The 21,304-nt window shown below is 39.5% G+C and overlaps 6 protein-coding genes, 1 long non-coding RNA gene and 1 other non-coding gene across 8 annotated transcripts; 6 read left to right on the forward strand and 2 right to left on the reverse strand.

Annotated features, from left to right (window-relative positions):
- Positions 1 to 504: 504 nt before the first annotated feature.
- LOC107266117 (histone H4) lies at positions 505 to 1,148 on the reverse strand. Its single transcript, XM_015736282.2, has one exon. The coding sequence runs from the start codon at positions 1,023 to 1,025 to the stop codon at positions 714 to 716; it is 312 nt and encodes a 103-aa protein (XP_015591768.1). The 5' UTR covers positions 1,026 to 1,148; the 3' UTR covers positions 505 to 713.
- Positions 1,149 to 1,238: 90 nt separating this feature from the next.
- On the forward strand, positions 1,239 to 1,871 carry LOC107266114 (histone H3). Its single transcript, XM_015736279.2, has one exon. It carries the CDS (start codon positions 1,267 to 1,269, stop codon positions 1,675 to 1,677), a length of 411 nt encoding a protein of 136 aa, XP_015591765.1. The 5' UTR covers positions 1,239 to 1,266; the 3' UTR covers positions 1,678 to 1,871.
- Positions 1,872 to 2,049: 178 nt separating this feature from the next.
- LOC107266116 (histone H2B-like) lies at positions 2,050 to 3,244 on the reverse strand. Its single transcript, XM_015736281.2, has one exon. The coding sequence runs from the start codon at positions 3,138 to 3,140 to the stop codon at positions 2,769 to 2,771; it is 372 nt and encodes a 123-aa protein (XP_015591767.1). The 5' UTR covers positions 3,141 to 3,244; the 3' UTR covers positions 2,050 to 2,768.
- Positions 3,245 to 3,341: 97 nt separating this feature from the next.
- LOC107266115 (histone H2A) lies at positions 3,342 to 3,958 on the forward strand. Its single transcript, XM_015736280.2, has one exon. The coding sequence runs from the start codon at positions 3,424 to 3,426 to the stop codon at positions 3,796 to 3,798; it is 375 nt and encodes a 124-aa protein (XP_015591766.1). The 5' UTR covers positions 3,342 to 3,423; the 3' UTR covers positions 3,799 to 3,958.
- A 762-nt stretch (positions 3,959 to 4,720) lies between these two features.
- Positions 4,721 to 4,839, forward strand: LOC112494123. Its single transcript, XR_003059269.1, has one exon. It is a non-coding gene; the product is annotated as a 5S ribosomal RNA (ribosomal RNA).
- Positions 4,840 to 4,967: 128 nt separating this feature from the next.
- Positions 4,968 to 9,005, forward strand: LOC107266113 (ring canal kelch homolog). Its single transcript, XM_015736278.2, has 9 exons — positions 4,968 to 5,533; positions 5,770 to 5,916; positions 6,271 to 6,675; positions 6,746 to 6,999; positions 7,568 to 7,795; positions 7,892 to 8,064; positions 8,206 to 8,346; positions 8,425 to 8,680; positions 8,785 to 9,005. The coding sequence occupies exons 1-9, from the start codon at positions 5,460 to 5,462 to the stop codon at positions 8,973 to 8,975; spliced, it is 1,869 nt and encodes a 622-aa protein (XP_015591764.1). The 5' UTR covers positions 4,968 to 5,459; the 3' UTR covers positions 8,976 to 9,005.
- On the forward strand, positions 8,985 to 12,116 carry LOC112494110. The gene is made up of 2 exons (XM_025083388.1): positions 8,985 to 10,634; positions 10,755 to 12,116. Exon 1 carries the CDS (start codon positions 9,183 to 9,185, stop codon positions 10,596 to 10,598), a length of 1,416 nt encoding a protein of 471 aa, XP_024939156.1. The 5' UTR covers positions 8,985 to 9,182; the 3' UTR covers positions 10,599 to 10,634; positions 10,755 to 12,116.
- Positions 12,117 to 17,203: 5,087 nt separating this feature from the next.
- On the forward strand, positions 17,204 to 18,345 carry LOC107266078. Its single transcript, XR_003059242.1, has 3 exons — positions 17,204 to 17,236; positions 17,363 to 17,548; positions 17,695 to 18,345. It is a non-coding gene; the product is annotated as an uncharacterized LOC107266078 (long non-coding RNA).
- The last annotated feature ends 2,959 nt before the right edge of the window (positions 18,346 to 21,304 follow it).

Consider the following 21,304-nt stretch of genomic DNA (forward strand, 5'->3'; position numbering starts at 1 on the left):
AATATTTTGTGTTAGTAACGTCATCATCCAAAGTTTCGAGATCGAATAGCTGTCTATAAATTTCAGTAATTACTGCAAAAATTTCATTAGTCATTCATATTTTTCAAAAAAACTAATTATTACTTTAATACTTTTTCATCATAACTTATAACTAAATATTAAACCTTTAAAATTAAATTTTTTTTAAATGCACTTACTGTATTCAAGCTTCACCGCAATACAATAATTAAATATTTTTAAAAAATAACTTTTGGTATGCCGATAAGGGCACCTGGGATACACGATGTCCAGGTGATTTCTACGCAGTACGTTTATAGCATCAATATCATTGAATAACTGACGCTGTCAGCTCTCCCTTCTTTGAAAGGTCTAAAACTATAGTGGGGACGAAAATCGATTATAGGATCTGTTTTTTCTGGTCCTTATTCCGTCTTAATTTTAGGTTGAACGCTTGAAGATCGGTGTGGGTGTCAGGGATTAACATTCAATGAATTAATTGGCTCATACTATTTAAAATCTAGCTCTAATTGAAATATTGAATTTGCCTTTTTTACATACCCAGTCAGTTTATTTATCACTTGTACAAAAGGTATCAAAGGTAACGAGTATATTATTATTATATTATGATGAAACGATATGCTCCAATTACGTTTGGATTTATTTTGCGGCCCTGAAAAGGGCCATTTTGTGTTCGTGATGATAGGTAAAACTTATTAACCGCCAAAGCCATACAGAGTGCGGCCCTGCCTCTTCAAAGCATAGACGACATCCATGGCAGTAACAGTCTTCCTCTTTGCGTGTTCAGTGTAGGTAACGGCATCACGGATGACGTTTTCAAGAAAGACTTTCAAGACACCACGAGTCTCTTCGTAAATTAAGCCAGAGATGCGCTTAACACCGCCTCTGCGAGCCAATCGTCGGATTGCCGGCTTCGTAATTCCCTGGATGTTGTCACGAAGAACTTTCCTGTGACGCTTTGCTCCTCCCTTTCCCAAACCCTTTCCTCCCTTACCACGACCAGTCATTTTTAATCAATCGTAGTTTACTCAGCAAAGTATTGAACGAAACTGATGCGCATAGTACGGTTTGGACGGTATTTATCCCCGCTGCCGCCACTATCCCCACCACTCACCAACCGACCAATGAACATCGACTTCGACGGTAGGATGATCCTATAAGAGAGCGGCAAAAGGGAACACTCTCATATTGCGTATAGATTTTGTATCGTTCATTTCTGTATTCACATTAAGGAGATAATCTTTGAATATGGCTCGTACGAAGCAAACTGCCCGCAAGTCCACTGGAGGAAAGGCTCCTCGTAAGCAGTTGGCGACGAAGGCAGCGCGCAAAAGTGCACCTGCAACCGGAGGAGTGAAGAAGCCTCATCGTTACAGGCCTGGAACTGTTGCTCTGCGTGAAATTCGTCGTTATCAGAAGAGCACTGAGCTGCTTATTCGTAAGCTGCCTTTCCAACGACTAGTTCGTGAAATTGCTCAAGACTTCAAGACGGACCTCCGATTCCAGAGCTCAGCGGTTATGGCACTCCAGGAAGCCAGCGAGGCTTACCTCGTTGGCCTATTTGAAGATACCAACTTATGCGCCATTCACGCTAAGCGCGTTACCATCATGCCAAAAGACATTCAACTAGCTCGCCGCATTCGCGGAGAACGTGCGTAAATATCAACGCACTATCTGTTGACTGGCGTTTAAAAAATCGGTCCTTTTCAGGACCAACAATCATTATTTCGAAGGATATGCTGCACGAGACACATTTAAGTGGTTTACCCTTTTAACCCCGGGAATAGGTGGGTGGGATATCCCAAGTCAATGCTTTTCAAACAGGGAACAAAATTGCTAGACCATTCTCGGATTAATATTTAATAAGATGTACTGCATATGTATATAGGTGTATTAATTCTAGTTGGGCCACTTGTCTGGGCGTTCGACGGTCAACGGAGAGTATATAAAAACACTACTCTATTTTTGGCTTCTATTTCGTTTATAATAATTTATTATTGATTAGTTAATATATAAATCGAAATACCAGAGTCTGAAGAAGATATTTATTGTGAAAACAATTTGAAACTTGTTTCCGGACATCACATCGTAGAAACAATTATAGGTGACGACACATGTCATATGATCAAATTCAATGTTTTCAAAGTACTTACTAGGAGTTTTTATATTTCACGTTCATCGACTAGTGTTAACCTCTTTTTAAGTCTTATTGAAGATTTAACGTTTCCTTTAATTTGTCTGACGCAATTCTTATTCTGACATATACCGGAATTATTTATTAAAAAAATCAAGATTATGCTAAATCATTAATGCCACAAAAAGTAATTGGATTTTAGAATTGTAAATGAGTGTACATATCTTTTTTTGTTCATATGGAATTGGAATTGTTTCGGAAACGAAAATTTTTAATTATGTATATATTTTTTTCTTAACAGCAATGAATTTATGTTACGTGACTGGTAACACAAAAATATTGTTTTCATGTTCAAGATTAGAATGCTATACATATGTTTCAGGCTGTTTTGTTTATCCGCTTCGTTCCAATTAGACTATTGAAACCTTAAAACTTTTTTAGCTACATACGCTTTCAGTAAAGAAAATACCTTCAATGTGAAATAATAGAGAGCTCTGTTAGCAAAAATTCAAAATACGTTAAATAGTGTCACAAAAGTTGAATCTAACGTAATGAAAATTTGTTGGTCCTGAAAAGGACCGATTTTGTAAAATGTTGATGATTAAGCCAAGTAGCTTTACTTGGAGCTGGTGTATTTGGTGACGGCCTTAGTACCTTCACTGACAGCGTGCTTAGCCAGTTCACCAGGTAAAAGCAGCCTAACAGCAGTTTGCACCTCACGCGACGTGATGGTGGAGCGCTTGTTATAATGAGCCAGTCGAGAAGCCTCGGCAGCGATGCGTTCAAAGATGTCGTTGACGAAGCTGTTCATGATGCTCATAGCTTTACTGGAAACTCCAGTATCTGGATGAACTTGCTTCAGCACCTTGTAGATGTAGATAGCGTAGCTTTCCTTCCTCTTGCGCTTCTTCTTCTTGTCGTTCTTGCTAATGTTCTTCTGGGCTTTTCCTGCCTTCTTCACAGCTTTACCACTTGCCTTGGGTGGCATGACGATGCTGGGGGATGTTGATTCACAGAGAAGTACCTCGTACGAATGGTTCAACGAATGTGCTGGTCGGGCGGCTGAGCTCCCTTTTTATGAGTACATGAGTCTCCGGGCGAACCAATCAGGGCGCAGCGTGCACGACGCCTTCAGAGAGGCGCAATCGGATTGGAGCAAGAGTAGCTACGCTTTGCTTTATAACCGCTCGAACGTGTGCTCAGGGTTTAGTTGAATTCGTCGTCGAACGAGAAACATATTGCGCATATTCAAGTAATATTCTCAAATCGAAATGTCTGGACGTGGCAAAGGTGGAAAAGTTAAGGGAAAGGCAAAGTCTCGCTCCAGCAGGGCTGGCCTGCAGTTTCCGGTTGGTCGTATTCATCGACTTCTCCGTAAAGGCAACTACGCTGAACGTGTTGGCGCTGGGGCTCCCGTTTACTTGGCAGCTGTCATGGAATACTTAGCTGCTGAAGTATTGGAATTGGCGGGAAATGCTGCTCGTGACAATAAGAAGACCAGGATCATCCCTCGTCACTTGCAACTGGCCATCCGTAATGACGAGGAGCTGAACAAATTGCTTTCCGGAGTAACCATTGCTCAGGGTGGCGTGCTTCCCAACATCCAAGCAGTTCTGTTACCGAAGAAAACAGAAAAGAAGGCGTAGACAGTCAATATCAATTAAACAAAATGGTCCTTTTCAGGGCCCCAATACTATTTCATCGTAGAATGTGCATTCAGTTCACTATTACTATGCTATTTCCTTTCTAACCCCTAGACTATTACGTACTGCGTATATTGAATAAACACAAATCATATTCACATAGTATAGAGTTTTGGATTTCTAAAAGTGCATTTCATTAATTCTATACTTTCGTGCATTGTATTGTACAGGGCTATTTAAGAACATTGCACTTACTCAACTCAATTTTACCCTAAAAGTTTATAGACTAACTTAAATTAGTGCACAGTTCTGAATATCTTGTTATGGAACGTCCAATTCAGGACCCGTTACAACTATAGCGTCTAGAAGCGTCATGGCATACCACGCGCGACGCAATTAATGCATGGATGCACCTGGAATAGTTCGCTGGAGGAACATAAGGTTGTATTGGCGCTGTGAACCCCATAGAACAGAGGTGATCAATATAATTCTGACAGATGTTCAGCAGTTCAGCTGCTCATGTTTAATTTTCACGGTTTATTATGAAATTGAAAATAAAACCTATTCGTTAATTTGGATGTATGTACATACATACATATGTTCTTAAATAATTTGCTAGATGGCACAACAGTCGAATGCTTTGGTTGCAGGTTGCAGTATGTAAATTAAAGACCTTACACTCAAGGGGACAGTACTAGATTCTGATTGGTTGGTTTCCTTACGCTACGTCGTTACGTTATTTTGTGTGTAAGGGTTTAACGTACATGTAAGAATTCTAATATTCACGCTTAAAATTTGTATATGAGTATCTACGTAGGACGCTTATGCGTTGTAAGCAATTTGTATATCGATTTGACTGGTATAGACTATAATACTGGCCAGTGTTTTATCTTATTCAGGAACAATAGTATGACTCAATGTTTTCAGCAAGGTCCATACCACGTTGAATACACCAGTTCTCGTCCGATCACTGAAGTTAAGCAACGTTGGGCGCGGTCAGTACTTGGATGGGTGACCGCTTGGGAACACCGCGTGTCCTTGCCACTTCTCTCTTTTTCTTGCTATTTATATATTCAAAATAGACGTGATAAGTAGTGTACGTGCCTAGCTTATTAAAGTTATTACTTTTTACAATAGCTTTGAGATACAGTCGGTATCAATTACCTGCAGTGAAGCAACTAGAGTTATTAAACTTGTTGATATAATTAGATACTTAATAACAATACTAGGTGGCAGTGGTATCGCTTTGTTTCTTTAAGAAAATCAAAGAGAGCATCGTCTGAATGAAACATTATTCTTGGGTGAAGTTTGTCTCGCTGTCCTCCTGTTTACGTATCGAATTGCAGCAACTTGGACGTACTGTCAGTTTCTCAGCCGTAATCCTGCTTGCGATTGGCAGAGTGCTCGAGATATAGAAAGAACTGATCCATGCGTTGCTCGTGGTAATTACTGGGTAATACGGAAATTCCGCTTAGTACGTGCCATCATCATGAAAGTCCGACACTCAAGCGCTCTTTTCCTGCATTTTACGGTGAGAGTCCAACGGTGACGGCTGTACTGTTGTGGATCAAATATTGGCGTAAAAAAGGAGACGTGGACAAGGATTTTTGTTCCTGATTGGGTGACTTCCGAAACGGTGGTCCTCTTTAGAAAACGACCCACAAATGGACTCGACGGGTCAGAGTCAAAATCAGAACGCCAACAACGGCAGTGAGGATGGCAATGAAAACAAGGGCAGGTGAGCATTGCAACTCGAAAAGCATAAATGTGTACTTGATGAATTTTATCCTTTATCTATAGTGAATGTGAAACTATGATATTTTTTTAGAGTTCTATGTTATTGTTTGGCTGTCTCTATTTTTTTCAGTCATCGCTGGTACCAGTTTGTGAACTATTAGTACTAATACTGTAGTCCTTTGAATTTTATTGACAGACATATGTTTGATGTTTGACACTATGACTTTTCATTTTCAGCTGTCTGTTACTCCGATATGCCAGTCAGAATTCCTTGGATGAAAGCTCGCAGAAGCATGTACCTAGAGAGAATGGAAAGGATAAACCACCGTACAGGAGTCATCATCATACCAATAGAGCATTTGATGTTATCAATGCAATGCGAAAGTATGTAATTTCTTTGTAACTATTATAACAGTATTTTTGAAATAACTACGTGACTATAAGTTAGTAATCTTTATTTCTTCTCTGGCTGATCTATTAATCATTTTTACATTAATCAGTTGGATGTAATAGTTGATCTTTTGTGATGACCTTTGTTAATCACAGTTTTTTTTATACGTTATTCAAGATAGCCACAGGCTTTGTGATTTCAACTAGTTTGATGTATACCATGTTTTAATTTGTAATAATGTAATTGTATCTGGGAAAAAGGGAAAAATAGTCAGAGTCCCTTAACTCTCAAATGTCTAGATTAGAATATAAGTGTTAGGAGTTCATGTCAATGATTTAATTTCATAGACAAAATTTACTTTGCGACGTAATATTGGTGGCTGATGGCGGTTTGGAAGTACCAGCCCACAAAATGGTCTTGGCAGCATGCAGTCCCTATTTCTATGCCATGTTCACGAGCTTCGAAGAGCGGGACCAAGAACGTATCACCTTACAAGGAGTAGATTATGCTGCCTTAGAGCTGCTTGTCGAGTATGTCTATTCAGCTGAAGTCCATGTAACCGAAGACAATGTTCAGGTTCTATTGCCAGCAGCAAATCTTCTCCAGCTAACAGATGTCCGGGATGCTTGTTGTGATTTTCTGCAAGCTCAGCTCCATCCTACAAACTGTCTAGGAATTCGTGCATTCGCTGATCTACATGGATGCTTAGAACTTCTTGGTCACGCGGACAGTTACATCGAACAGCACTTCTCGTAAGGACGATCATCATCCCCTAGGAATTACAGGATTCTTATAAAGCTTATAACATATCACTCTTTCCAGAGAGGTCGTCGAAGGAGAGGAGTTTCTGACACTGGCGTCACAACAAGTAGCGAAGCTAATATGTAGTGATCGTCTCACTGTACCATCCGAGGAGAAGGTCTTTGAATGCGTTATCTCCTGGGTGCACCATGACCTAGAAAAGCGGCAGGATTATCTCGCTCAATTAATGGAACATGTCCGTCTACCATTACTTTCCCAGGAGTATCTGGTGCAAAGAGTAGAGGACGAGCCTCTCTTGAAAGCAAATTTACAATGTGAGTACAAATTTAACCTAACGGTGCGTTGTATGACGTCAACAGTTTCTGGAGAGACAGCATGGATATGTGCTAAGTTAGCAAGATCAACTTCCAGCAGATCACAAATAAATGGGAGTTCTTTTCGCATGCAACTGAGTTCCTGATACATTTTAGTAATAGTTCTCGCGATTTTACCCAAAAAAAAAAGCAAGATTGAAAAGAATGATTTGCTATGGGAAGTTAGCAGATCATTTTTGTACATATTCGAAGTAAGTTGATGAAAATATTTCTGTGTGCAATTTTAAGAGCACAACTATTCATGTTGACTATTTAGAACTCTAAATCTCGTCGAAATCTATAAAATCCGAAGATTTTTGAAAATAATGATCTGCACGGGAAGTTAGCAGATCATTTTTTCAATCTTGGCTTTTTGGGTAAAATCGTAAGAACTATTACTAAAATATATTAGGAACTGTGTAACTCAGTTGCATGCAAAAAGAATTCTCATTTATTTTTGATCTGCTGGAAGTTGATCTGCTAACTACACACGCATACAGCATGGTAAGAAAAATATTTTCATCTTTAGGTAAAGACTATTTAATAGAAGCTCTGAAGTATCACTTGCTCAAGGGAGAGCAGAAATCCTTGTTCAAAACACCAAGAACAAAACCAAGACAACCTCGTGGACTGCCCAAGCTTCTCCTGGTAGTGGGTGGACAAGCACCGAAGGCTATCAGAAGTGTAGAGTGTTATGACTTCAAGGAAGAAAGATGGTACCAGGTCTCAGAGTTGCCAACGCGTCGTTGCAGAGCTGGTGAATATAATACCTAATATTAAAAATAATAACCTGCAGGATAATGTTTACCTGAGACCTGCATTAAGTATCTCGACCTGGCATCTATTTTCGCAGGACTGTCCGTCCTTGGCGGTCGCGTATACGCGGTGGGAGGTTTCAATGGATCTCTGAGAGTGCGAACGGTCGACGTATACGATGCCTCTGCCGACCAGTGGTCGGCCTGTCCAGGAATGGAGGCGAGACGATCGACGCTGGGCGTCGCGGCACTTGGCAATTGCATTTACGCCGTATGGTTTTGCTTATAAAATTTTCATTTCATTTTTCTTTTCGTGAAGGCAAACTCGTCATTGTCGATTGCAACACGGACACGTGATTCATGTGTCATTTGTATCGAATTTTTTTCTAAACGGTATTAAATAATTGTACAGGTCGGTGGCTTCGACGGTTCTACGGGTCTTAATACAGCTGAAGTCTACGATCCTAGAACTCACGAATGGAGAATGATTGCACCAATGTCTACACGTCGCAGTAGTGTTGGCGTTGGCGTAGTGAAAGGATTATTGTACGCTGTACGTATAGGATTGGCAACAGTGCAAGTAATAGCAAACTAGGCAAGAAATCATGCATGATATTTATTTGTCATGCAGGTCGGCGGCTATGATGGTGCGTCTAGGCAGTGTCTATCCAGTGTTGAATGTTACAATCCGGAAACGGATCAGTGGAAACCAGTTCCGGAAATGTCAGCACGTAGGAGCGGCGCTGGCGTAGGCGTTTTGGATGGAATTTTATACGCAGTCGGAGGTCACGACGGACCCCTTGTTAGGAAAAGCGTTGAGGCCTTTAATCCAGAAACCACACAATGGACTCCGGTCAGCGATATGGCTCTGTGCCGTAGAAATGCCGGTAGATATCCTGGACTCATGTTTTATTTTTAATTTAGATACTCATGAGATTACTCAGTTTTATAGTTCTTGTTTCTATTTTTTTTTTCAAATTCTCGCTTACAGGTGTAGTGGCATTGAACGGACTTCTATACGTCGTTGGTGGGGATGATGGTTCCTCGAATCTTGCCTCCGTCGAAGTTTACTCACCCAGGACGGATACCTGGGCGACGCTGCCAACTTGTATGGGAATCGGACGTAGTTATGCTGGTGTCGCTATCATCGAGAAGCCATTGACAGCAGCTATGACAATGTGAGGGCTGCAAACCGCTGGGCATGTAACGGAGCAAAGCAACGACCCGGATGTTGAGCCATCAGAGCCACTACGGGTAGTTGGGCCCAGCGGTGTACAGCTCCAGAACGTCGACCAGAATGTTCCTCAGCAATATCGTGGTAGTCATGATTGTGAGGGTCCACGATGTCTCTGTCAAAGGTACGAGAACGGTGAATTGGCAGTGGTTGTTATGAATCAGAACAGGAATGCGTCGAATCAGGACAGAGGTGACGAAGGATATCAGAATACAGGACGGGTGCATAGACTTTATCAGAATCGTCCACTGGGACAAAATCATCCTAACCTCAATCCAAATTATCAAAACCCTGTGGATCTGATACGTAACTACAACCGTGATCGTCAGCTTCAGCAGGAACCCGAGGAGAATATCTATGAAAGACTGGATGACGACGACGACGAGGTTGTTGTCAGTGAGCGTAATCTCCCTAATAACTTTGCCAATTGCCGCAGCGAGGATAATCATACTTACGAAAGGATTGACAACAGATTCTGGTACAGGGGTGGTATTAATAATTCCCGCAACAATAATTCTCATAATCCCCATGTACCGGGACCTAGTGCGCTTCATGACTTGGACTCCAGGAACTTCGGTCAGTACGATCAACCTAGGAACGTCTACCTGGATGCATCCAGGGGTATCTCTAGTCAACAGTGTCTCAGCCGTCTTGGTCGACTTGGTAGGAATTGCTTCTCGACGGAGAACATCGCCTCCACATCCAACAGAAGATATATTTACCAACTTGGACATAATTGTATGTGCCAGTTTTGCAGGCACCTTGACGCAAGATATATATGCCACTATTGTCACACTATGCACGATAGACTGCGGTATCAGGATGCCGGGAACACAGGAACTATTGGCAATTCCAGACACTACATATACCAAGTGTCGCGAAATTGCAGGTGCGCCTTTTGCCGTGGCGAATCGCCGTATGCGAGGTTTCCTATAAACTCAGCCAGACTCTCTGAATCGTTCAGAAGAGATTGTCATTGCAGAAATTCTGCAAACTGCACCTGCAGAAATCGATTTCTTTCCTCTTCAAATCCAGCAATCTACATAGGCAGGATTGATCGTGCGGCTATTGCTCAGACTGTGAATAATCCTTTATATGCAAATCCCACTATATATGTAGGTAGGATCGAAAGGTCCTGTGTAGCAGGATTAAACAATTTAGCAGCCGGAAGTAATTCAACGGATTCAAGCGCGTCTACTTTGAATCCGAGTACGTCCAATTCTAATGGCGATCCGTGCACTTCCGGAACCAGCCGTTCTATAGCCAGTACTTCCGGCAATCCTTCCACTTCAAACGCCTCCGTGTGTCCTGTAAATCGATCAGCAGAACGTCAGCATACTTGTGACGATTCCTGTATCAGGAACCCAACCGGAAACTCGGCCGGTGTTTATCAGTTCCTGGGACGTTGTGAGAAAGCTGATTGTCAGCATGGTAGGGTCTCCGTCCATTGGTGGTTTGTCAATAAATGGCTATCGCCCTGGATGCCCCAGAATTCTGATAGAAATCCTGAACCGGTTCCTAAGGAGGAAGAATCTCGGGAGGAACAAGAGAGTGACAATGATGACTCTTAAAAAATATCTTCCAATCTCAACTGTTTTGGAGCAATGGCAAGTCCCATTACTCTAATTTTATTAACCTTTATTTTTTTCTTTTCCATAAAACCAGCATTTACAAAAACGATATTCCATCGTTATTTTACATCTATTTATTTTCTTGTTCTTTCTTAGGATATAATTTGAAACAACCTTCAGTGACGTTAATCCCATTGGGAATAGGAATACTCAAAATTCAAAAAAACTCAAGTGCCCGGATTAATATAGAAAGTTCAAATTAATCATTGTAGGGTAACGCGTCATTACATTATTAATAGTCTGATGGAGTTATGGATTGTTTTTGCTTATCATTAACTTCGCCTACACTATCACTTTACGCTCACTGTTACTATTGATACTTACCGATCGAGCTCTACTTATAATTGTACTTGGGAGAACGTTGTTACCTGTTACTATATTGATATCGCAAAACCCGTTCGTGTCGAAGAATGATGAATCGAGGATAATAAATTAATACTGTATAATAGAGAGGCGTGTTTAGAAAATCCTTAGTAATATTGTGATAACAAGGATCGTACAAGTAATAGATGATGTGTCTCAAAGTCGTTTTATTAATTGATTACTAAAATATAGATACATATATGTATATATATATATTGTACATACAAATAATATACGATAGCCTCTACTAGCCGTTAGTGAATCCTTTCCTTAGAATTTCGCTATTGTTATTAGAAACTTTAATTGGTAGAAAAGTGTATACGTATAAATATTTTCTGTATATATTTCTTTTTTTTTTTTCGTTATTCTTTAGTTTTACTTTTAAAACCTTTCACGGGTCCGGTATAGAATTGTGAAAAATTCCAATATGTTTTGCTCTTTTTAGGAACACGCAGAACGTTTCAGTCGATAGATTTAGGAAATCTGTATTGTGCATTTGTCAATTTTGAATTCGTACTGGTCGTAGCTGACGGGTCTGCTTATAATAATAATAACGTGTGACGTAAATGAATGCACAGGGAGACGGTGTTACAATTAGGAGAGTAGAATAAAAGGAGTGGAGGAGGAAAACAAAATATAGAATCCTTGAAGGATCGTGACGATTGGTGACAATTTTTGGAGAAAAAAAGCAAAAAAAAAAAATGCGAAAAAAACAAAGAACGTTAATGAACAATAATGGAAAAGTCCTAATTTGCAGCTAGATAAAACTAATGACTAAACTAGAAGTGGTAATATCTACGTGCAGGAGCGAAGGACGAGCCCAAAGAAGGGGGAAAGGGGACAAAAGAGCGAGAGCGAGAGAGAGAGAAATACAGAAAGCATTTAATATTCTTAGCTCGTAGCAAAAGAACGAAAAGAAAAAGAGTGAGCACGGCTAAGAGAAAACGAAAAAAAAAAGTGCATCCGCAGAAATCTATCGAAAGTACATGTATATTTATATTTTGTAAACGAAGAAAATTTGAAAAAAATAAGGGACAAAAACTGTAACGACCCGAAGAGATGGCGATGGAATAAAAAAAAAGTTGTCTTCTTTAACACGTTACATTTATTATTATGTATCATATCGGAAGTAGGATCTCTTTTTATGTATCCTTTTTTTTTTTTTTGAACTATTAAGTTACGTACCTTTTTCCAGGCTATCATCTACATCCGGCTTCTCTCGATTGCCTTCGAGATTCTTGGGATCTACCGATCCCAAGAATTGATCTAGGCCTCTCCTTTTTTTGGCCTCGTCCCTTTCATCCACGTTACTTTAACTTTATGAATTTCCCTTAACTCATTATCAGCGTAATCGACGACTGTCCAAGATATATTGACAATGTCGCGCGATTATTAATGATTCCTGTCTCCTGATTTTCTGTAGATTGTCTGATGGCGATTCTTTTGACGCGATCGTAAGCGTAAGTATACGTGCGATGTATTAATCTATATATAAATACTTAATCATAATAGCCCACAGTGAACGCAGGTAAACTGTCGCAGGTGCCGGAAGGCGTGCCATGGACAATTCTCTACGTAAGCCATCTCCTGGAACATGTCTCTTAAGCAAAGGATACGAACTGGGTGTATCTGTGTTATGCCGCCATAATTACAAGCGTCTTATCTCGTCGTTCACGTTTCCTGGTTCCGGCTTCTGGTACGAAATTAAGACGTATATTAATTTATGATTTATAACGTCAGTCATCATTACTGAATTTCGAGGAAATCAAGCTTTTTGTCAGGTAACGTGACAATCACTTTTTTTTTTTTCGTTTATCAATTTCCTATATGTTTCCTTTTCTGTATTTCTAATACTTTTTAATATTTACATCTCTATTCAATCTGATGCCATTAATCATACATTTAATGATCTTTTATTTGTCTTCCCAGGTCCACTCCCAAGTGCCTTGTGCAATCCTTGATAGATGCATCCAAAATAAATAGACGAAATCAGACGTGAGAAGATCTGCGCAATAGCCGAAGAGACAAGATTTTATTTTTAATTATTATTAATATCAGTTATTTTAAGTCAGGAAAGAATTCTTTCATAGTCATTATAGCATGGCTGACGCCAATGATAATTAATGTTTAACAGACTATTGGACCAGATTGTACGCATTGTCCTACGTTACTTTGCTTTTTCAAGAGAGTACTTTATAGTATGTAACGCTGTACCAACTGTGTGGATAGTTGGTAGTTGGTATAACGCGATCACTCCCCCGCTAGCGAAGGCCAACTGCTATCACTCCGGTATTACAATGATCTGCTCCTGGGACCTAAGTCTCGTAACTGAGTCTGTTACATACATTCCTACTCCTAGTGGCTACAGCATTAGAAAATAATAACAGCGTGTATCCTGGCAGTGTGGCAACTCGTTAAAATCTAATGAATCTTTCAAGCCCAGATATCTATAAATACCGCAAGGGAAAATAGGGAATCTAATGGTTCTTGGTAGAATCGTATTTTTCTTTTATTATCAGAACTAGTGAAATTAATCACGAGGAAAAACCGAATGCGACACTATGAAGAACTGGAGGCTCTTTTTTTCTTATTTTCGTGCGTGCGCCAATTCATCACAGTAGCCGCTCTAAATCGGCACACTTTCTCGCAGGTGTCAACGATGATTGCAAAATCATCCGTCTCACGTAGTCGTAATGTGAATTTTATAATTGCCAAACGCGAGATTACAGCTCGTTGCGAAAGAGATATTGTCGGTGGCGAGAACCTGGTATTTCCGGTGGATATAAACGAACTCTATTTAATTATAATAATTTGCAATGTCTCTAATGTAACCAAGTGAAGTTACCGACTGTCACGAAATGGTATAATGTCAGGTTAAAGAACAGGTCGCACGAACGTTCTTATCGTCATCATTTAATCGGTCCATAATGTCACTTACCAGGAGGCAAGGCCCTTTTCTGGTTCAATAATCGAACGATCGTAAATGCCATTTGTCTTTTACCACACAAAACGTCTGTGAGAGGTTTTAAATTTTATAAGATAATATTAGAACTAAGTTCTTCATTTTTGACTCTTATCGCCGTTAGCGAAACCAGCGTTTATGCTTTGCACTGTGTTATTAGAAAAATTCAATTTATATATCAGCTCATACGTTCTGTCATAGTACGTGCGTCTAATGGTACAATTTCTAGGACCATTTCTGATGGTCAGGCTGGTTTCAGGTAGTTTCAGCCAGTGAGTCCAGGGCGTGGTCGACATTCTGTTTCTGTCTCCTTAGAGTTCAGAGCGGCGAACGCTGACTGTTGTCTCTCATTAAAATATGTCTGTCTCCTTGCGTGCGCGTTAAATTGTACCCCGTCCGTCACGCTATACCTTTATGCTTATGTCCTTAGCGTGACAATACGTTCACAGGTTCTGAGCGTATCTATGTATACAGACATATCTGTAAGAGAACGTGCACGCACACGGCTCGTGTCACGGAGAAATAATTTTACAAGGGTATTCCGGAATTGCGGGCGTGGTCCTCATGGTCACATAGGTCCTTTTGAATCTGATAGAAGTACACTATATAAAGTTATACATGCGCAAATACAATCTTTCTAGTCAACGTATATATATTAAGGAATTTTTCTTCAATTAACGTTATATTTCGTCCTGGTATTGAAAATCATACTCGTGTATAAAGCGGGTGAACATAAATATCTTCTTGCGAAGATTCGACATTAAGGATACATTCCTATGGAATTTCTCTTAAATATTCGATCTCGCGTAGGCGTAGCTATACATTTGGTAGTCTCGTATCGGAATTCATTTGTTTACTAGCACTTTATGCATATCATGGTCGTATGTTAAAGACCGAACAAGGATTCCGTATTGACAGACCAGTCGTTCTCCCTGGACGGGACGCTAAATTATATTAAAAATGAATACCCAAGTGGTTGAGATTGTATACTGATACCAGGTTTACCAATAATGTATGAGGATAGACAATGAGAACCCATACTGTACTTTTAGGGTAAGGGAGCGGTCGCATTCTTTGTTAACTCTGGATTTCATAGTGAACGGACAAGATGGGACTGCTAATATTAATTTATCACGTTTCTTTGACATGTAATTGTCGAATAGACGTTTATGCTATGTAAAAATTTTACTGCGACAGACATGCGAGTCCCAATAATTTATGTAGTAATTTATGTAACTCTCCTGTAGCGTTTCTTGCGCATACCAATGCGTGAATCACGAATTGTCGTTTACGACTATGTAGAATTACGTGGTATGAAATAAGTTCTTGTCTGTACTCAGATTCAGAGTATATTACGCATATGTATTTACAATGTATAATTATGTGTAAGATTCGTTTAAGGCCGTTCAAAGCGTTCCGGTTGCATATATTTGTCTAAGATAATATATATCCCTATTGCATTTGAAACGCAGCTAGTTCAATTGACAATTGTAATGTGTAGTCAACTGGTTTTCCCTGCATGATCTCAGGACGTTAATCGCGACTAATATCTAAGATTAATTTTTTTTTTTTTAATACTTTCAGGAAGTCTCGTTTTATTACCGTCCTGATTCGCGGTAGCGAGTCGTTCTGAGAGGTGTAAAAAAACGGCCATAATTTGTATGGTTTTTACGTTTTAATTTTTTTTCACTTTGTCTCAAAGATTTTTAGCGAGCTAGATATACGGGGGTGGATTTTACCATCCAATCTGCTTATGCCGAACTGAACTGGCGTTTGATATAAATTGCTGATAACTCATTGTACGCGTCTCATGCTAATCTGAATGAACCGAGAGAAGGCTGATTGGAATGATTGGGTGAACATTGATAGAAAAAAATACTACGATTAGTATGCATAAATGAATATTTAAAAAGCTGTATAAGTTTGTCAGGGTGATAAACCCTTCCGTTCACTGGTGTCGTTATGATTATTATTATATCCCTAGTACGTCATACATTGCTCAATTTACGGGTAAGTCTATAGTTCCCGTGAATTCTAGTGATAATAAATTATCCTAGAAATTGTGTGTCTTGTACAAGAAAGTGGAGCTAAGGTGCCAGCCTTGCGGTCATTATCGCTGATCTTACGGGTATTACTAATTATCAAAACGGCAAACAGGTTTGACAGTGCTCGTTGGCAGCGACGTGATCACTGACCGACCGATTGCTGTCGATTTCACAGAACAGAATGACACAGTCAAATGTTTATCTCCCCGAGTCAAAACGGTTGCTCTGGCAAGTGTATAGGATACGTCTAGAATAAGTATTGCAGGTTTGGTTTAAGTTATAAGAGTTTTTCTTCGAAGTCTCGCACAGATCAAAGACACTTGTCATTCCCAGAACAAGTCTAACTGGCATAAATTTGTACAATAATCATTTTACTTCAGCATAGGCCTAATTTAGTTGAACACTTCTGTGAATTACCTTACTTCGTTATGCAGATCTCTTTTATAATTGATCCAGATATGTGTCATACTTGTGTGACACTGAGGCTAGACTTTGTATAATGCTGTAGAATTATAGGAGAAGTCTAGGAAAAAAATGAAAAAGGCCCAGGTCGAGCGACTTCAGTCAGACTTGAACCAGACTCTACCGATACGTTCTGTACCTGAAATAGGCTAAATATTTAAACTCGGGATCTTTCGTCGTCGTTGAATTAATGAAAGTCATTATACAGTCTTGGATCAATTTCCTATACGTTAGCGATGACTCATGATTTTTCCAATTACCAGTCATTACTGAAATCCCCGAATTGCTCCTTCAGGAAAACCCCCCGCCTTATCATTGACCGAGGACCAACTTCTTTTCTAATAACGGATCTCAAACTGGCGAATCATCGTCGTCACATCTCTGTAGCCTATTGTCCTTAATGCAAAATCCCACGTTATAAATATCCTCGCCGTATTTCCCGGCCGCGTAATGCCATTTTTTTTATCTCCCACTGTCATTGCCTCTGACATTATTGTGTCTGATCGACACGGACTAATTTCTTTGGTTTTTAAAGAGATGATCGTATATATATATATATATATATATATATATATATATATATATATATACTAGTAAAATATATATATATATATAACGGACTTCATGATGATTCATCAGAAGAGCATATATATATATATATATATATATATATATATATACTCATGAATGACAAGTGGATCCCTGAATGATGACCTGAGTAGGCTGTTAGGTAGGCAGATACAGAAGTAGGTAGCTAAGTACATACCTAACTACGAGTTTTTTTCTTTAATACCCATAAGTAAAAATGAATAATCAAATATTCGTGAAGTTGGCAACTATTGCAAAATTATTTATCAATATATAGTGACTAGTTTCAGGTGCTACCAGGTATTTCGCAAGTGTAATAATATTCCATCAAGGGTAAGGAAAGGCCTGATTGCAGAATATAGCTTACCATTGGTATTGCAAAGGACTTGCATTGTTCCCTGGATAAGGAACCAAACCGGAGCGACTATATCACGGACTCGTGCACACGAGGCATCTAGTTCGCGCCGATTGTGAGTCTCCTTCAGGTTTTACGAGCATGCTGTACAACGTGTTCGGAACACACACGACGTTCATGCATCGCGGTGCAAAAGTCTATTGCTGTTACTCGAACTGGGTGTTTGGTGGAAAATTTGTATTTTTTTTTTTTTCCTTACAGACAAGAACACAGAATCGAATGGCGAGGAGAGAGCGAATGATAATTTTATCGACTGCGACGATAATAATAATAAATTTGCAAGATCAGTGGCCAGATCTACGCACCACGCCCTATCCGGCCGTTCTTTATCAAGGTGATCAATTATCATCGGGAGAACAACGATAATTAATAGCGTAAAGGAGTATAAAAATCGTACCCGGACTCTCGGGAACGGCGACCATTGCTTATTGGGGTGTAAAGGTATAAGAACTAATAAAAACAGTCTAAGGCCTTTTGTCAATATAACCGATAGAATATATATCGATTATATAACAGCTGGTACGTATGGCTCGTGTGCCTTTTGAATTTCGATTTTATCAGACCGATTTATATGGACTTTGATATTAGGAGCGTGGCGAATAGCCGAATTTAATAATATTGGAAATAGATTCTTTAGTCAATTTAATACAGCGAAGGTATATAGGATACAATATGTGTGATACATATGTGAATATTTTTCTCATGGACTATACAGCGCTATATTTATCAGCTGTGTGCACCTATCATGGTCTTTATAAACAACACTTAAATTTTGTAGGATACACAGAATACAATATATGTGATAAATATGCGAATAGTTTTCTCATTGACTATACAGGGCTGTATTTATCAGCTGTGTGCACCTATCATGGTCTTTATAAACAACACTTAAATTTTGTAGGATACACAGAATACAATATATGTGATAAATATGCGAATAGTTTTCTCATTGACTATACAGGGCTGTATTTATCAGCTGTGTGCACCTATCATGGTCTTTATAAACAACACTTAAATTTTGTAGGATACACAGAATACAATATATGTGATAAATATGCGAATAGTTTTCTCATTGACTATACAGGGCTGTATTTATCAGCTGTGTGCACCTATCATGGTCTTTATAAAAAATACCTAGATTCGTAGGATACATAGGTGTATGATAAATATCCGAATATTTTCTTATGGGCTGTATAGGGCTGTATGTATCAACTGTGTGCACTTATCATGGCTTTATAAAGAATATCTAGATTCTTAGGATACACAGGATACAATACGCGTGATACATATGCGAATATTTTTCTCATGGACTATACAGGGCTGTATTTATCAGCTGTGTGCACCTATCATGGTCTTTATAAACAACACTTAAATTTTGTAGGATACACAGAATACAATATATGTGATAAATATGCGAATAGTTTTCTCATTGACTATACAGGGCTGTATTTATCAGCTGTGTGCACCTATCATGGTCTTTATAAACAACACTTAAATTTTGTAGGATACACAGAATACAATATATGTGATAAATATGCGAATAGTTTTCTCATTGACTATACAGGGCTGTATTTATCAGCTGTGTGCACCTATCATGGTCTTTATAAAAAATACCTAGATTCGTAGGATACATAGGTGTATGATAAATATCCGAATATTTTCTTATGGGCTGTATAGGGCTGTATGTATCAACTGTGTGCACTTATCATGGCTTTATAAAGAATACCTAGATTCTTAGGATACATAGGATACAATACGCGTGATACATATGCGAATATTTTTCTCATGGACTATACAGGGTTGTATTTATCAGCTGTGTGCACCTATCATGGTCTTTATAAAAAATACCTAGATTCGTAGGATACATAGGTGTATGATAAATATGCGAATATTTTCTTATGGGCTGTATAGGGCTGTATGTATCAACTGTGTGCACTTATCATGGCTTTATAAAGAATACCTAGATTCTTAGGATACATAGGATACAATACGCGTGATACATATGCGAATATTTTTCTCATGGACTATACAGGGCTATACGTATCAGCCGTGTACGCTTATCATGGTCATTGTGAACAATACCTAGATTAACTATTGTCACGACGCCTCTCTACCGACTGATATACTTTTTAAAATGACTTTCTTGCTCAGCAGGTCTTACCAACAACTGGATGAAGAAACCAACTTACAAGCTGGCTCACACAACTTGTCTCTGCAGAATAATCAACGAGGCCCTGACTCTACCACCAGCTGCCTCAGTAACCCAGCTTGCCCAATGCTGATCTTGGATTTTTCATGGGGATAGTTATTAAACCCGTTTCCTAGGAGGGCAACCATCTTGCGCAACCCTTACTATCATATAGTCATAATACATTCTGCTATTCAGTACCTGGAGAATTCTCTTAACACATAAGGATTGTGTAAAAGCACACACGAGCGTACACCTTGAGCAATAATTATCGCAAACGAAATTTTCATTGCTTCTATAACTCAATATGGCTTCAGTCTGTGCTGATAGTTGTGCGTATCAGACAAGTGTTAGTTTGGTAATTTTTGTAAGCGTAGGTGGGAATCGAGGTATTTCCCAGAGTCAGAATTGGGGGTTGGGTGGGTGGGTTGGTGCCTGAGCGTGTGCCAGAAATAGATGTTAAAGAATGTCGACGTACACGATATCTCCATATCTTATAAGTTGGCATGTCTATCCGCTGTCCGTCACTTTTGTTACTTCTGGATCAGATGCCAATATACATGCAAGTCATGTGTAATATTGTGTATACGTACATATGTCTATCGAATTTGTTGGTGGTCTGTCGACGGATCTTGTTGAATTCAGGCAGCCCGTATCGATGGGGAGTCGGTACCGATTTAATAGATGAATATGCTACAGGCCAATAGGCCAGGATCATGATCTATATGTGTGTAACTATACTATAAGCTGATACGTAACTTGCACATTAGGCTTTTACGGCTATAGGTTTGTTGGTCGCCCCGGGCTTTGATAGACCTTGTTTCCTGTTGATATAGTGGGTGGAGTGAAATGCGATAGTTTCTATTCCTTATCGAATAATAGACGCTAATTCTTGTTGTGTAGATTTAAGCCGAATGGATATCTGTTTAGTGATATAGTGATATCGTACAAATGATAAGCAAAGAGAAATATGATTTTTGGTACCTCTAAGTTGATGCATATGTACTAAGAAGATTCATAGGCTACTTCTAGAGGTTATGTATTATCGACGGCGGACCGGAAACCGGTATTGTGCTTTATGGCCTCGATTAGGTGTGATCCATGAACCAGGATCGATCTATCAATTATTACTGCTCGACGCTTCCTGGACGATAAGATCGAATTTATGAACGCGACAATGTGTAGGGTGGGTCTGAATCTTGTTCTTGTGTCAGTTTATTTCTTGTCTTTTATTGTTGTGATATGATAACATTCTGGGCCCACGGGTGTTGATTTTTAGTCCCCTGCCCCCCGGGCCCCTATTCTTAATTATTCAGTATTGTCCTGAATTTTTTGCCGGGGGGGACTGCGGGTATGTTTGAGACCCAGTTCCAAGGGACCGTTGGTATGTTTTTGAGTCCCAACCGAAGGGGGAACAGCTGAGCAATAGTGGGGCACACTCTTGCTGATTTACGGTCTAGATACACTGGACATGTAAGGCCCAACGGAGATTTGGCGGATATGAGATTCAGGTTCGCAGGATCGTCAGACAGATCGCGCTGTTTTTCATTGTGGGGCCTGTTAAAGGAAACCCGCGCGCCAAAGGGCCCGTCATTTCAAAGGGGAGACCCCACGCGAAACGTA

Source organism: Cephus cinctus, unplaced genomic scaffold (assembly GCF_000341935.2).
Source record: "Cephus cinctus unplaced genomic scaffold, Ccin1 Ccin1_scaffold0299, whole genome shotgun sequence".
Lineage (NCBI taxonomy): Eukaryota > Metazoa > Arthropoda > Insecta > Hymenoptera > Cephidae > Cephus > Cephus cinctus.